General features: G+C 30.5%; 1 protein-coding gene across 4 annotated transcripts in view; it reads right to left on the bottom strand.

Moving 5' to 3' along the window:
* Positions 1-15,051, bottom strand: part of LOC129217759 (tropomyosin) — a 48,759-nt gene that overhangs the window by 20,641 nt on the left and 13,067 nt on the right. For 2 of the 4 annotated variants that reach the window (XM_054852100.1, XM_054852099.1), the window contains exons 2-5: positions 12,456-12,581; positions 9,851-9,984; positions 5,211-5,328; positions 823-893 (exon numbers count right to left, since the gene is read on the bottom strand). In XM_054852100.1, the coding sequence (XP_054708075.1) occupies positions 823-893; positions 5,211-5,328; positions 9,851-9,984; positions 12,456-12,581 (449 nt within the window). Of the gene's footprint in view, positions 1-822; positions 894-5,210; positions 5,329-9,850; positions 9,985-10,984; positions 11,544-12,455; positions 12,582-15,051 lie in introns of those variants that run through there. The other 2 variants (XM_054852098.1, XM_054852097.1) reach the window with 2 other exon arrangements.

The raw sequence follows: 15,051 nt of genomic DNA, 5'->3' as shown, positions 1-15,051 counted from the left end.
AAGGCTTTCATGTAAATTATTTTCTGCTAACCAACACGTCACAAATCTTGAATAAACACAAGGTAAATTTTTTAGAAATAAACAGATTTTTCAAACGGTCGACAGAAAACAGAACAGGTACAGTATTTTCATTATTTTACAAAAAAGTTTAATATTTCTTACCCTGTACACAGAAATAGAAAAACAGGCAACATAAAATTCAAAGAAATGTCTTGATTAAGCTGGAATTCAGTAAAAAGGGATTTAAGCTAATTTTGAGGTTCTACAGTAGTTTTGCATAAAAAAAAATGAAATACTATAAAGTAAAATGCAAAAAAAATAAAAAAATTAGTAATTAAAAACGAACAATAGATTTTATCACCCGAGAAGTAACTTTGCCTTAACTATTGGTAATAATGAAAATTAAAAAATCTGAAACTTAAACATTCTTGGGTTTTTTCGTCTTTTATACTTTTCTCCATAAAACTCTGAATTTTAACTAGTTTTCCAGCTTTTTACCCGAAGATAATTTTTGCGCTTTGTCCATACACTTATGTGCTACAATATGCTACAAGTACCCCACATTTTCCCTAAAAAAAGACAAAAAAAAACCCACATTTCTTTTAAAAAACCCAACTTTAGTTGGGTTTTTTTGGGTTTTATTTAAAAAAACCCAAAAAACCCTGGGTCCATGGGCTTTTTAAAAAAAAAACCCGGGTTTTTGCCAACCCTGGCCCCTGAAGAGCTATCAATTTCAGTGCCACCTCATCAGTTGCATGCGACCAGAATAAAATTTCTCACAGAAACAACTAGAACTCAACTTATATGAATTTCTGTTCCTACCTCTCACCAGTCTCAGCACGCTCTTCAGCACGTTCCAGATCAGCTTCAACCATTGCCATCTTACGTGCGACCTGAGAACACATTACAACCATCAGTATGAGACAGCAAAACTACACAACTTCGGCCCTACAGACATAGCACAAATGTCACAACATATTGAAAACTCCTTCTGCAGGGGCGTAGCTAAGGGGGGGGGGGGGGGTTTGGGGACAAAACCCCCCCCGAAAAGTTAGTCTCAAAATACATACATATATATATATATATATATATATATATATATATACATATTATATATATATATATATATATATATATATATATTAATATACATATATATACATATATATACATATTATATATATATATATATATATATATATATACATATATATACATATATATACATATATATATATATATATACATATATATATATATATATATATATATATATATATATATATACATATATTAGTATATATATATATATATATATATATGTATATATATGTATATATATATATATATATGTATATATATGTATATATATGTATATATACATATATTAGTATATATATATATATATATATATATATATATATATATATATATATATATATATATATATATATATATATATATATATATATAAGAAGTAACCCCCCCCCCCCCGAAAGTCGGGTCTAGCTACGCCACTGTCCTTCTGAGTGGAAATCCTTAGATTAAAAAATTATTATTGGATGAATATGCCCCAGAAATTCTTATGCACGATAAATAACTTAATATTCAAATTGTGTTTTGATTTTGTTTATTTTAATTTAAGTCAACAACAAATTTTGAATATATTCTCTATGATAACATTATATAGAATCTTAAATGGAAACCAACAACTAACATTTCAGAAATAAGATCTTAAAATGTTGGTTTTGATTAAGGGATGAATGATTGATTAAATTTTGTGTTTTCAAATTTTAATGAGGCAGAAATGTTTTATAAAGCATATTTTCGATAATATCATTTCTGAGTAAAATATCATATTGAAAATATTCAAACAAGCTATGTGGGAGAAAGTTCCGGAATCTCAGATTTGTGCAAGTGTCAGTCAGGTTTTACGATCCGCAACAATATCCTCTTTTGCAATTGAAACTAGAAATAAATGAGAGAATAAGGGGATCAACAGTATCAAGCATTGCTGCCACAGGGTTGTTGTTTTGAAATGAAATTACGTAATTAAGATATTGTGGGCCATCTCACAAATGGCCATATGTAAGAAACTCAAATTGTGAGATGTGTCATCTGGCATTGGCTGTAATTGAAATAACATTTAAAATAAATAACCCAACTTAATATTCATAATACCGAATTTAAAATTCGATGTGTAAATATAATTTTAAAATGTTTCATATACAAAAGAAAATGTGATCAATTTTGCCAAATTATTTTTTCTTATTTTATTTTATTAATTTCTTTTTTGTGTGTGAAAAAGTAATTTATAGGCAAATTAACATAGAATTGAAAACGGAAACGAGTATTAACCAAACATGAAATAAATGAATGAAAATTTATAATCAATTAATATAGCGATCAGGAAAATATTGGCAGCAAAAAACTCTTGATTTAACTTGTTCATGTTAATATATTTTTATTTTTAGTGCCAATGTATGAGTTTTCTATGCTCTTCTCATTTATAAGATTTCTCTGTTTAACACAGGGATGAGAATGGTCAGAGAGCAAAAAGGAGGAAATCCAAAAAAAAAAAAAAAAAAAATCATAAAATCAGCAATTAATACGACACATATTGTAATTAAAAACGTGAAATCCGAAACATTTTAACAGGCTGTAAAGCCTAAACCATTTGAGATTCACCAGAAATATTTTGTATACTTTCTTAAATACATACGAAAAGTAACCATGCCAAGTTTCATAAAAATCCGAGATTGTGGGAGTCTGACCGCGTTTTTTGAATGTCTTTTGCATTTTTTCAAAAATAAATTTAAGAAATAAAAATACTATTGAAGTAATTAATAAAATAAGTAGATTTATGGTAGCATATAGTAAAAAACTTCTAACATTAAAAATGATTGACATATTTGCAGGATGCAAAAAGATTGAAATCTCAAAGGCATGCCGTTTTCGGCAAAGCACACGTTTGATGTCGTTGACATGTTTTCCTAACATAAGTCTTCGGCAGATATCATGGAGAATAAAGATTTAAAGGGGAAAAATAGAAAGAATAAAAAAACGGAGACCGAAAATTAAGGAAAATCAGAATGTTTTCAGCTTTTTAAGAAACATAGGAGCGTTACAAGGCTTGAAAATAGCAAAAAACAAGTAAATATTTTAAAAACTAACAGAGAAAGCCGGAATTCTGGCAAAAGCCAGAAAAATCTCATCTCTGTTAACAACATTGACAGCAAACGTTATGCAGATGTAAATTAGAAAAAAAAAAAGCAAAAACCGATCGCGACTATCTGACAGAAAAGGTACTATATATTGTAAGATGATTGATCTCTGTTAGATATAGAAAAAAAAAATCCATGATGAAATTCTATGACATCCTCCATGTTCCCGGTTTCTTCCAAACTTGAAATTAGTGTGCAGAAAAAAAAAGTAAGTCAACATAATTTTATAATTTATTCAAACAGATTTGTTTCAGTGCGGTTAATATGCTTAGCAAAATAACTTCTTTTTTGATTTAAATAGTAAGTGTTAGAAAACACATCTTTTTTTTTTTTTTTATAATTTGATTTGAAAATTTCTTAAAAAGCAATGGAAAAAGAAAAACTTTAGAATGGGGTTAACTATTGACAAAAATGTTTGCCCATTTATAACTCAGGTAAACATGAACTATTTACCCTAATAAAATCCTATACATGGAGAGATTTCTTCAATAAATTCAATAAATTACCTTACAGACTAATCTGCAGCTGGTTTAATGAACTTATAATATCATCTACATGAAACTGAAAGGTACTTTAACTTAACTTTATTAACTAGTTGCATAGTTTGTCTTTTAATGTGAAATATAATATCAATACCAATACAAAACTAATAAAAATTATTGGAGAAGTTCTGATATATCATTGTTAATTGGCCTGATAAAATACTTTTAGTAGAGTTTTAACATTTCATAGTTTTAAAAATATTTCCCAATGTTTGGTGAAAGCATAAATGTAATTATTAATCCACCAAATTAATTAGAGAAAGTTTTGATTTCACATAACTTTTATTGCAACAAAATTAAGTCAACAATCTATTTTATGCTGAGTCACAAATTTTTAAAAATGCAAATACTTGTACATAATTTTTTTCAAAAAGTCAATAAATAAGTAGTAATTTTCTAAATAAAATTCACACTTCACACACAACACAAAGCAACTATAAATATAAGCATTCAACTTCATGCAATTCATCATTATTGTGTGTATATAATTTAAAAATATAAAATATATTTTCATAAATTCAACAACTTTAAATTCCTAACTACATGAGCTTTAACTTATTATTGTTTGATAACATGCACAAAAGACACACTATATTTGATATATACTATAAAGGATTTAAAACGAAGAGCAATTCATGCAAATATAGAATGAAATTGTATTTAACACAAACATTGAAATGTGTAATAGCTAAAGTTGGTTTTAGTAAAGGATAACACAAACCTTTTTTTCACATAACAAGACTTTAAAAAATTTCAAAGACTTAAATCAAAGTATTTTTTTTTTAAATTAAATAAAAGCAAACAATAAAACAATATTCAGGTGATATTTATAAGGCACTTTTGTAGAAATTTCAACTTTAACTAACTAAACTACGAAAAAAATAGAAAACTATATACTGCTAACAAAAATTTCAAAAATTAGCATGCAAAACAAAAAGAAACAATTATGTAACAGCTTAAGTTTTGGAGAAAAACTAGTAGCTTTAAGGCACAAAAACTCCAATGTTTGAAAAAATATAGAAGGCTTTCGGAGTAACTTCATAACAATGCTATCTTCCTAACATTCAGGGTACTAAAGAGTACATAAATTGTTCATCTGAAATTCTGTACTATTTAGAGTTTGTAAATTTGTTCTTAGAATATTTTTCCACCACACGATTTCTTCAAATGCATTTTGGATGCAAACTATGCATTCGAAACAACGAAAATTGAACCAAATTTTGTTCAAATTAACAGCATATTTGACCGTTTTCTTCATCACAGTTCTCTTTTGCCGACTCAATATCTCATCTACCGCTGTTCACAATGGTTCTTCATCAAAACCACTTTCTGAATGTCGCTGGAGCCCTGTCTTCAGCGTGTACATGCAACACATAGGATTCATTCCACGAAGCAGTTAGTGTGAGAGAAAAAGGGGCCATGCTCAATATGAATGCTCAGTCACCTCATCATATTTGCGGTCAGCTTCCTCAGCCATCAGCCTTGCCTCCTTCAACTGATCTTCAAGGGCATCCATACGCTCCTCATCAGTGATGCTCCTGTGCTCAAGCATCTTGCGCATACTGAAATGGAGGAAAATACACCCATCAGCATTTTTTCACTTTAAAAAAAATTAAATGAAGTTGAATACAGTAGAAGACCGTTATAACGCCGACCTATATAAAACAATTCTCTATAAACCGCACAACTTTTCAGAAGTAAACAATAGGTTTTGGAAGCTTAAAACATCCCTCTGTTTTGCTTTGCAACAGGGTTGGCAAGGTTTTGGACACTATGGTAAAAACCACGGTAAAAACCCTGGTTTTTACCGTCCTGTCCAAAACCCTTGTGCCCAAAACTGTCCAAAAGTGTCCAAAACTATATTTTAGAAAAATTGTATTCTGTTAGAAAACATCAAAAACAGAATAAAATGTATCAAAGTAATGTTTTAGATAGAACATTTATTCAATGAGAACATTCAACTTATTTATGCAGCTGATTTAAAACTAGTTATATAGAAGTTGAATTCTTGATTAAAATTTCAATTTGTATGCATGATTTTATTTAGCTTTTTTATATTAGTAACCAAATTTCCCTATGTTTATGCAGGTGGGCAAATAAAAGCAGGGTTTTTATCATCCTGTTCAAAACCATTGTGTCCAAAACTACTTTTTGAGATTTTGTGAGAAAATATCAAAAACATATATATATATATATATATAACTCATTTATGTAGCTGATTTTAATCTAGTTACATAGAAATTAAATTCTACAATAAAAATTTCAATTTGCATGCAGGAGTTTTTTTTTTTTTTTCCACAAACCAAATTTTTGAACATTTATGCATGTATGCAAAAGAAAGTGTTCAAAATATGGTGCTATAACTGACTTAAATGCAATAAATTACAATTTTTTTTATAGTTACAGAATGTATTATATTAAAAATATGAACAAAAAAAATAGCACTAGTGTTATAACGTAAGTGTTTCATCATCAATTTCTTGTTCTTTCATCTATGATTTAAAAAATAATTTTCGTTAAACCATCGTGTAAAACTTATTTGAAAAACCATTTTAAATTTTTTTTTTCTTTGGCTCCTAAATATTGCACATTTTGTAATATTCCTTTGAGTTATAAATGGAACTGAAATTAGTTGTCTTGGTTGTGTTGTGAATTTCCTTTCATGACTCTACCAACTGTTACATAAGAAAGTTTTTATGTAGTAGTTATTGGCAATTTTTTTAAGTAAAATATTTTTAATTAACATTTTGGAGAAAAATATTACCAAATATTCATTAATTAAACCTCATTATTATCTATAATTATGCATTACAAATATTGCAGTAAATACGAATTGATTAGATAACACCTGTAGCATAGTTTTGGACAGTTTCGGACACTTTTGGACAGTTTTAGACAGTTTGGGACAGTAAAAACCACCTGTCCTGTCCTAAACCAGTTTTGGACAGTCCAAAACCCAACCCTGCTTTGCAAATATAAAAATGGTTAGGCAAATTAAATTTTGTAAGTTTTTCATCTTTCCACCTTAATTCAAAGCTTTTAAATTTAAAATTTGTACTCATAGCTCTTGAAAATGCAGCTGTTATGCAAGCCATGAAGCTAGCAGAAGTGCAGGAGAATGCACTTTCTTTTGATTGTGAAACATATTTATTTGTGAATAACTAATTGTAATATTGGTGCTTTAATACTCATTGCAGATAAAACTCATTCTGAAGTGGTAATATAAAAATATATTCTGAATGTTAGTTTCAAAATTTGTGAAATGACCTATTATAACGCAAAAACCTGTGTAATGCAAAAACTCTGGTCCTAAGGTGTGCGATATAATGGTCTTCTACTGTAGCATGAACTTAATACAGTCAGACCTCGATATAGGGTCATCCGCTTATAAGGTCACTTTTCTTAAGGTTACGGCTCACTGAATAGGAATTCTATGTCGTGTATTATCGGATATATGGTCAGGTGTCATAATACATTAATCGCTTATAAGGTCACTTTTGTCAGATTTCTTTGAATGATTTCAGTGCCTAACAGATTCACTTCCAAGAATTCACTGCGATATACGATCCTTAAAAAGTGAAAAGCCATTTTTCCTATTAAAGTAGCATGTAGTGCACAGAATGCAGTACCAAGTGAGCATTACCACAGTGATACTAAAATATGAAGCAGTAATGCGGGCACTTAGCGTGTACATATTGCATTTACCAGTCATGAGAAGCTGAAGAAATTTTCAGAAAATAATTAGAAACCTTGTGCTTAAATTAGAAATTGTGCTTAAATTAAAGAAAAAACACATTAGTAATGTATTAATGACAATTTTAAGAAAGGTAAGTCGCACATCAGTTGTTTGCTTGGGGATATTTGAATGCAGCTTTACTCTAAATGAAAGTTTTTAAAAAATCATTTCAAAATTTCTTATTGATTCCAAAAATTTAAATTAGTTCAAATTAATTTAACTATAATAAGTTGATAGTTTTGAATGTATTGAATTTTGAAAAGAATTAATGAATTACATGTTTATTTATCAATGAATATATATATGAATCGGTTATAAAGTCAACCTGCTTATAAGGTCAGTTTCGTGAAATCCCGAGGGGTGACCTTATATCGAGGTCCGACTGTATAGGGCAACTCTACAGCAGCTAAAGTACCAATTGTCGCACAAAACACCCCACCAACACTACAAATATGTTAGATAGACATCTCGAGAGAATCCATGTTCTACATAAAGTGCAAGGGGATGAAACAAGGATCTGACATATTAAGAACTTTGTGGGGTGTTTTGTGTAACAGTCGATATATCTGTTACCATAAAATTGCTCTATAATAATATTACAAGGAAAAATAAGAACTTGAATTGTCTGTCAATAACAAAATTTTTCTATACTCCTGAAAGTTCACTCTAAGGAAAGAATAAGGTGGGATTACCCACCCTGACCAAAATTTTAGGTGAATTTTTTGAGAATTGGAGTGGGATTTTTTTTTCTTTCGCAGTTTAGTATATTACTTTAAAGTTCTAGATACATTTTTATTTGTGTGTGCAATATATATGCATATTATATGGCACAAAATTTTTTTACTATACAAAGTGGAGATAAGTTTTGATGAAAATAAGTTAAATAATCCCAAGGGAGAAAGAAGACCTAAATTTGAAAAAAAAAAAAAAAAGAGGGGGGACTGAAAAGAGACTTCTATTTTAACTTTAAAATAGAAGTCTCTATTTTAACTTTAAAATAGAAGTCTCTTAAAATAGAAGTTTGTCTGTTAACCCTGGTCTGTATCAGAATAGTATAAAACGTTTTAAGGGAGAGGGGGCCCGCGACCAAACTAACAAAGAGCCAGCCTTGGCTCTTGGTGGCCCTGGATACGCTGTTTATTTGGTAGTAATTAATATTTAGCCAATTTTCAGTAATTAATCAACTGATAATTTATTTTTGCCTAAACAAGAAAATATTCATGAAATTATTAGACCTAACAATAATGCCCAGTTTCAGTGCACACATTTAATTAAAAATTTGAACTATTGTGGATGTGAACAACATATTAATTTTTTTCCCCCATAGTTGCTTTGGAAAAAAAAAACAGGAGACAATATTACAAAAATATCAGGACAAATATCCTTAAAAACATATGTACTGATACATTAATGTATAATATTGGGCTGTATATTACTTCCATGTACCAGAATGAAATGTTATTCTTCAGAAGTTGTAATCATTGTTGTAAAATTACGGGTGCAGGTTTTTTTTTTTTTTTTTTTTTTTGGTCAAAGAAACATTGGCATAAAAAAGAACAATGTAAATTGAAAAACTCTCTTTTTTTGTTTCAAGTTCATTTTCTCAAAATATGCTCCCTTTTTCCTTTAAATAAGTTTAATTTCAATTTTTCCCAGTAACCTTTTCTGACCGTATCTATATTTTTTTAATCAAAAATTAAAAAAGAAAAAAAAGAAGAAGAAGTTGTTCATACCTATACCATGATAGTTTGAAACTTTTGAATCAAATGGGGACACAACAGCTAGAATTCTAAACTATTGGTTAGATGTAAGAAATTCATTCAATGTAGTTTCTTGTTGTAAGCAAAAGCAATTTCAATGAAAAAAAAAATCAGTCAATGAATTGGATAAAATTTATTCAGCAGTTAATTGTTTTAAGCAAAAGTAATTTTAATATAAAAACAATTTTTCAGTCTATTAATATGCTAAAATTGGGCTTAAAATTTAAAAGCTAAGATAAGTTCCCTTTTTTCCCTTGGGACAAACTGAAAACCTGTTGGGAGCCCTGAAAATGATTAGAAAAAAAATCAGGAATATCAGGACAAAAAGTTAAACATCGGGACAACATATTTTTTATCAGGAAAACCAGGTCAACTACAAATTTGGAACTTGAAACTGAAAAAGTCCTTTTTTTCATCTTCTATTTCATGTTAGATTAACACTGCACAATAATTAATATGTTATACTATACAATTTTAAAGTATTATATTCTTGTCAAAACTTCATTCTATAGACATCCTATAAAATAGCTTTTTTTTTCACTTAGCTATGAGCCATCATAGGTTTCACTGTCATTTTTATATGCTTACCGTTCACTTTCATCAGCACTTTGGGAGGCTTCTTCTAATTTGGCAGTGGCAATCTTCAATCTTTCTTCAGAACGTTCCAAATCTTCTTCAATCAGCTGGATACGCCTGTTGAGACCAGCAACTTCACCCTCAGCCTACAATAGGAAAAGTATAAAAATCTCGTAAGTACATTTTAAGTGAGAAAAGCACTGAATATTTAACTAAAAGTGTAAACTATGTTTTAATGAACTAATAACATTAAAACTTTCTTACTCTATGATTTTATTTATTTATTTTTTTCCCTAACACCTCTCCATCACAAATGTGTCCCCCAACAACGTCTAAATAACAGAATTTTTTAAAAAATACTAAAGCAATTTCCGAAGCTCATTCTGTCTAAAAGGGCAAAATTAGCTGTGCCACTGATTACGGGATGATTAAATGAAAAAAAAAATAATAAAAATTATCTTTTAATCACCATCTCAAAAAATAAATCAATGTGTCTATAAGTGCATATTTTTTACCATTTAAAAGGCATTTGGAAATGTGTAAAATATTTTTTTACCAAAATCAAGATGCTGTCTTAGTTAATTAATTTATAAAAATTACATTAACTAATGCATTCAGGATTATTATCTTGAATATTAAAACATGTATCATTTAGCACTTGGAGTAAAAAAAAAAGAAGCCACAACTTCAAAAAAGGGCTATGAGCAAAATTGTTGGGTCTGCAGGCCACTGGTGACCCATGTTTTGCCCTTTAATTCGACTTTAAAATAATCTGACTGAATATAATTATGTTTTCCCCACAATTTTTTAAAGCGCCAAGTAAAAGGTTTGAACTGAACAGAAAATATTAAAAATGTTTTTTAAAATTCTTACTATAGTAAGTTTAATAATAATAATAAAAAAAAACATAGACTTAGTATTAAGCTTTGAAAGTTACGTTTAAATGTATTAAAATATTTAGAAGTGCTGTATAAAAAGCATTAAGAAGCAAAAATAATGTTCAGTAAGTGTAAATATTGTTCATTCAACAGAATATATATGAAAGCTTAAAATCTAATTTTTAGGTTTTAAAATGCAAAGTATTAGTGTTTTGTGCGTAATTAATGCACAAAATGTTTTTTTTTCCTCAGTTTTGTAGATATTTACCCTTTTGAGCTGCACGTTCATGATGTTGTGGAGCTCATTAGATATTAAATTGAATTTCATCATCGTTCCTGAAGAAAATATGGATGCCCCGAAAGCTAAACCAGGATAACCAGCGCTTCGCTGCCTATTCCTTCTATTTCTTTCAACAATGACTTCTGTCTGCACACTCGAGCACCTCAGTCTCGCCAACTCTTCATTCTCTGGATCATTAAAATTTTCGGTCGTCATTTGATTGTCTTCGGCTCCATCGGCTGTTCGATCTGGTATTTCAGAATGGCGGCTTCTACTGCGATTGCGAGGGTGCTCTGGATCCCTCATTTTCGAAAAAAATTGTAGAACTTGACGAGTTGTGGGCGATGTCGCGACCAGAGGTCTTACATATCCAAGTTCATGTCCATCAAGAGAAAAGGGCAAGAGCTGTCATCACGCGAGACATTCCAAGCTCAAAAGACAACATTTCTTCCGACATCTTTTGAAGTTCGAATCTATCGCAGCAAGCATTTTACGTAACTCTAATTGGAAAATTAAACTACATCTCATTCTAATTTGTTTGCATCATCTGACATCTATGATAACAACACTTATTGGTGTTGCCAAAGAGTGGCGAAGAAATATTGCTCGCAGCTGGTGTACCAATGAGGCGAAAATATTTTGAGAAGTTCCGAAGAACACGCAAAGAGGGCGCAGCTGAGTGTGAGAGGAGCTCGTCTCCAAATAAGGGATGGGAGCTATTTCGGTAACTTGGAGGATGTTTTCTTTTTCTCTTCCGTCTGAAGAGGCTTTCGGTAAGCAAATCGTAACGCAAATAGATTCTTTGTTTGAAGTCTACGCGAGATTCCATTTCTGGGAAATTGTCAAAACACGAAACACAATAAAAAAACGAGTTTCAAAGAAAGATTGTTCTCAGACAAATGAAAGAGAAAAATGAAAATGTGTGTAAAAAGAGAGGGAGGTTTTCAATCAAAATTTCAAAAACTATATTTTTTTATCAAAAAATATAACGGACACTTGAAAAAAAGGCATGTATTCTTTTAAAATTTAATTATTACGATAAAAATTTCTCACGAAATTGTGGAGCTAATTCGTTTTTATTTGTTTAATTTGGAAATAAAATATTAAATTAAAATATAAATTAAATGAAATATTATCACCTTTTACTTTTCGGTTTAAGAATAGAAGAAATAAATTAATGTAAAGAAAAAAATTAATTTGCTAATGTTTTTGTTGCTCTAACAGACAAAAATGGATCCGCGTCGTTAGATTAATGGTGGAGAACAAAACAACAAATATTTCTAAATTATTATATTAACTATATATTTACTAAAAATATTTTCAAATTCCAATTTGAGTGAGACAAAAAATGCTAATCTTTGACTAATTAGTAAATTTTAATAACCAATTGAATTTTGTTTGCGAAACAATGTTGATAAAAAGTTACTTTTGTTTTTCCCTTCAAAATCAAGATACTTACGGTAGCCAGGGCTTTGTCCTTTTCTTCCAATTTGATGTTCGCTTGAGCCAGTTGTTCTTGTACTTGGTCGAGGTCATTCTCAATCTGTTGGATCTTTTTCTGCAGGGCACGCACTTCTTCCTCTGCCTATGTTGAGAGAAGATAGCAAATATTAATTAAGAGAACCTTATCCATCATCAATTCTGTATCACAAGTGACATTAATTGTTTTAGTTCTGAACAAAAATACTGATTGTTGGAAAAAAAAAAGACTAAGATTATACGATTTAAGTAAAAACTATCATACTAGCGCGTATCACATTGGTTATTGTTGGCTTGTTACACTAAAGAGGTTACTACTTCGTGGATATATTTTTATTCTAAGTTATATTTGGATAAAAGTTGATATTGATCGTTTTGTTATTCCAAGGAACAAAGGTTAGGAACTGGCCCGCCACTTACAGGCTCAGTTGTCCCCCTGGCGTCGAGGAACCAAGGAACCAATGAATAAGAGGGGTGGTATTTGTTGTTTTCGAAGACAATGTCCCATTGAGTATGCCCCCCCCCCCATAGCGAGGAAAAATTCGAAATGGCAGACTTGGCTAAGAAACAAAATTGATGAAAAGAGCAAGTAACTGAAGTTTACAATAGATTGATCACTTCTTTGTTCTTTCCTTTGTACTCTGTGCTGACCCGTCATTTTGAATTTGTCAAGTAGAGGGGGGGGGGAGGGTATATGCTCAATATAAATTATTCCAAAGCAAAAACAAAAGCTACGCCTACTCACATGTAAATACATTGATTTTCAAAATATAGGAAGGGGAGGGGGGAGGGGTAAATGACGGGCCTGATTCTGTCACTAGGATATCGAAAGGGAAAGAAAAACTACAGAAAGTTCAAAATTAGACGCACTGCACAAAAAATTATCGTATTCTTTTATTATTTTCTTGAATTCCTGTTTTAGAACTTGGACATATTTTGATTTTTTATTCAAATTTATAGCAAAAAAGGAAAGAATCAAGTAGAACTTATGCTCTTGAGAGGGTTACTCCTGAGAGCGACTGGTTTTAACCAGGGGTTCCCACCTCCCTGAAGAGCAAGGGCTCACACCCCTAAATATCGCAAAGACCCCCCAAATCAAGAGACATCCCCCAAAAGGAAAAAATACTCCTCAAAACACTCTCCCTAAAAATTTCAATGGCGCAGTCTACGCCATGACTCCCCCCCCCCCTAGGTGAGCACCCCTGTTTTAACGCACACTGCCATTTGTAATATGCAGGGACATCCCGAACTTGAATTTTCGGGAGAAGGAGTGCTCAATTTATTGAACGAAACTGCGAAATTTGCCGAACCATAAAAAACGATCATGATTATGGGTCATTCTTCAAAAGTGTCACACGCCTTTTACAGAAAAAACTCTAAAGGAACAATTCATTTAACAATGCTGTTTAATTTCATCAAAAATACATCTATTTTTAAACCCGCCAACAATTTTTTAATAATAATTTTTATTTTAGTATATTTTTGGTACACAACATGTGAATTTTCACCTCCGTGGCATGTCACACACCTGGTGTGATTGTTTATATTGCTTAAAAACTTGTTTAATTAAAAGTATATATATTTATTTATTATTCCTTTCACAAGTGTCTCAAATACTAATTGTTTAAATACATTTAATTTTTTAAATTGTATTTTAGTTCGTTTTTAGGATAAGTAGTCATGTCACACAAAAATGCTCACCTCCGTTACCTAAACTTAAAATGCCATTCCTCATTAACACGTAGCAGTAATGACATCAAATTTTATTTTCCATGATACAAGGCTTTTTTTTCAGCCATAGTTGAAGTTGTGAGATTTTTGTCGAAAAACAAGGAGATAGATTTTGCTGTAAAAACTTAGTGTGGTTATTCTGACTTCTCACCTCCGTGAACTCAAATTTCAGGGATGTAAATAAATGTAAAACTAGTATGTTGTGGCCATCACGAAACTTTCTTCTATATTTTTCTTTTTTTTTTCTGATCCCTCCCCATGCTTGATGAGGAAGCAATATTCCCAACAAAAACAAAATTACACATGCGAAAACTTGACGACCATCCCAATGTCTGAATTATTGCAAAAAGCAAAGCAAAGAGCGAAAATTGAAAGTTATTTTAAAAGCCTTGCTTGAATTAATTACAAATATTTTATTTGTTAACAAACATAAGATGGCAACAGTTAAAATTTTAAATCATTGAGATAATATTTCCGATCATTTCCTTACAATTAAAATCACGAGAAATACGCAGACGACAATCTATTACGATTTATCTTTCTTATTGTTGCATTAATAAAGCTATTTTTATTCGCAAAAAAAAAAAATCAGCACCTCTTGGAGCGATTGGCGTCAAAATTGAACCAAAGCCTGTTTACATATGGATTCACATATATTCCAAATTTCAACCAGAACGTAGCATTACTTCTTGAGATAGGGCACTCACAATGGAAAAAAAGAACGGGCGATTGCGCTACCCCCTTTTTAGCTGTTGACACCAAAATAAAATCAGCTCTTATACCCACTAAGGGCTACTTGCCGATAAATTTTTCTTTCATTCCGTTCATTATTTCTTGAGATACAG

This window comes from Uloborus diversus, chromosome 2 (genome assembly GCF_026930045.1).
Source record: "Uloborus diversus isolate 005 chromosome 2, Udiv.v.3.1, whole genome shotgun sequence".
Classification (NCBI taxonomy): domain Eukaryota; kingdom Metazoa; phylum Arthropoda; class Arachnida; order Araneae; family Uloboridae; genus Uloborus; species Uloborus diversus.
Note: the sequence above shows the minus strand (reverse complement) of the source record. Positions and strands in the feature narration are given on the sequence as shown.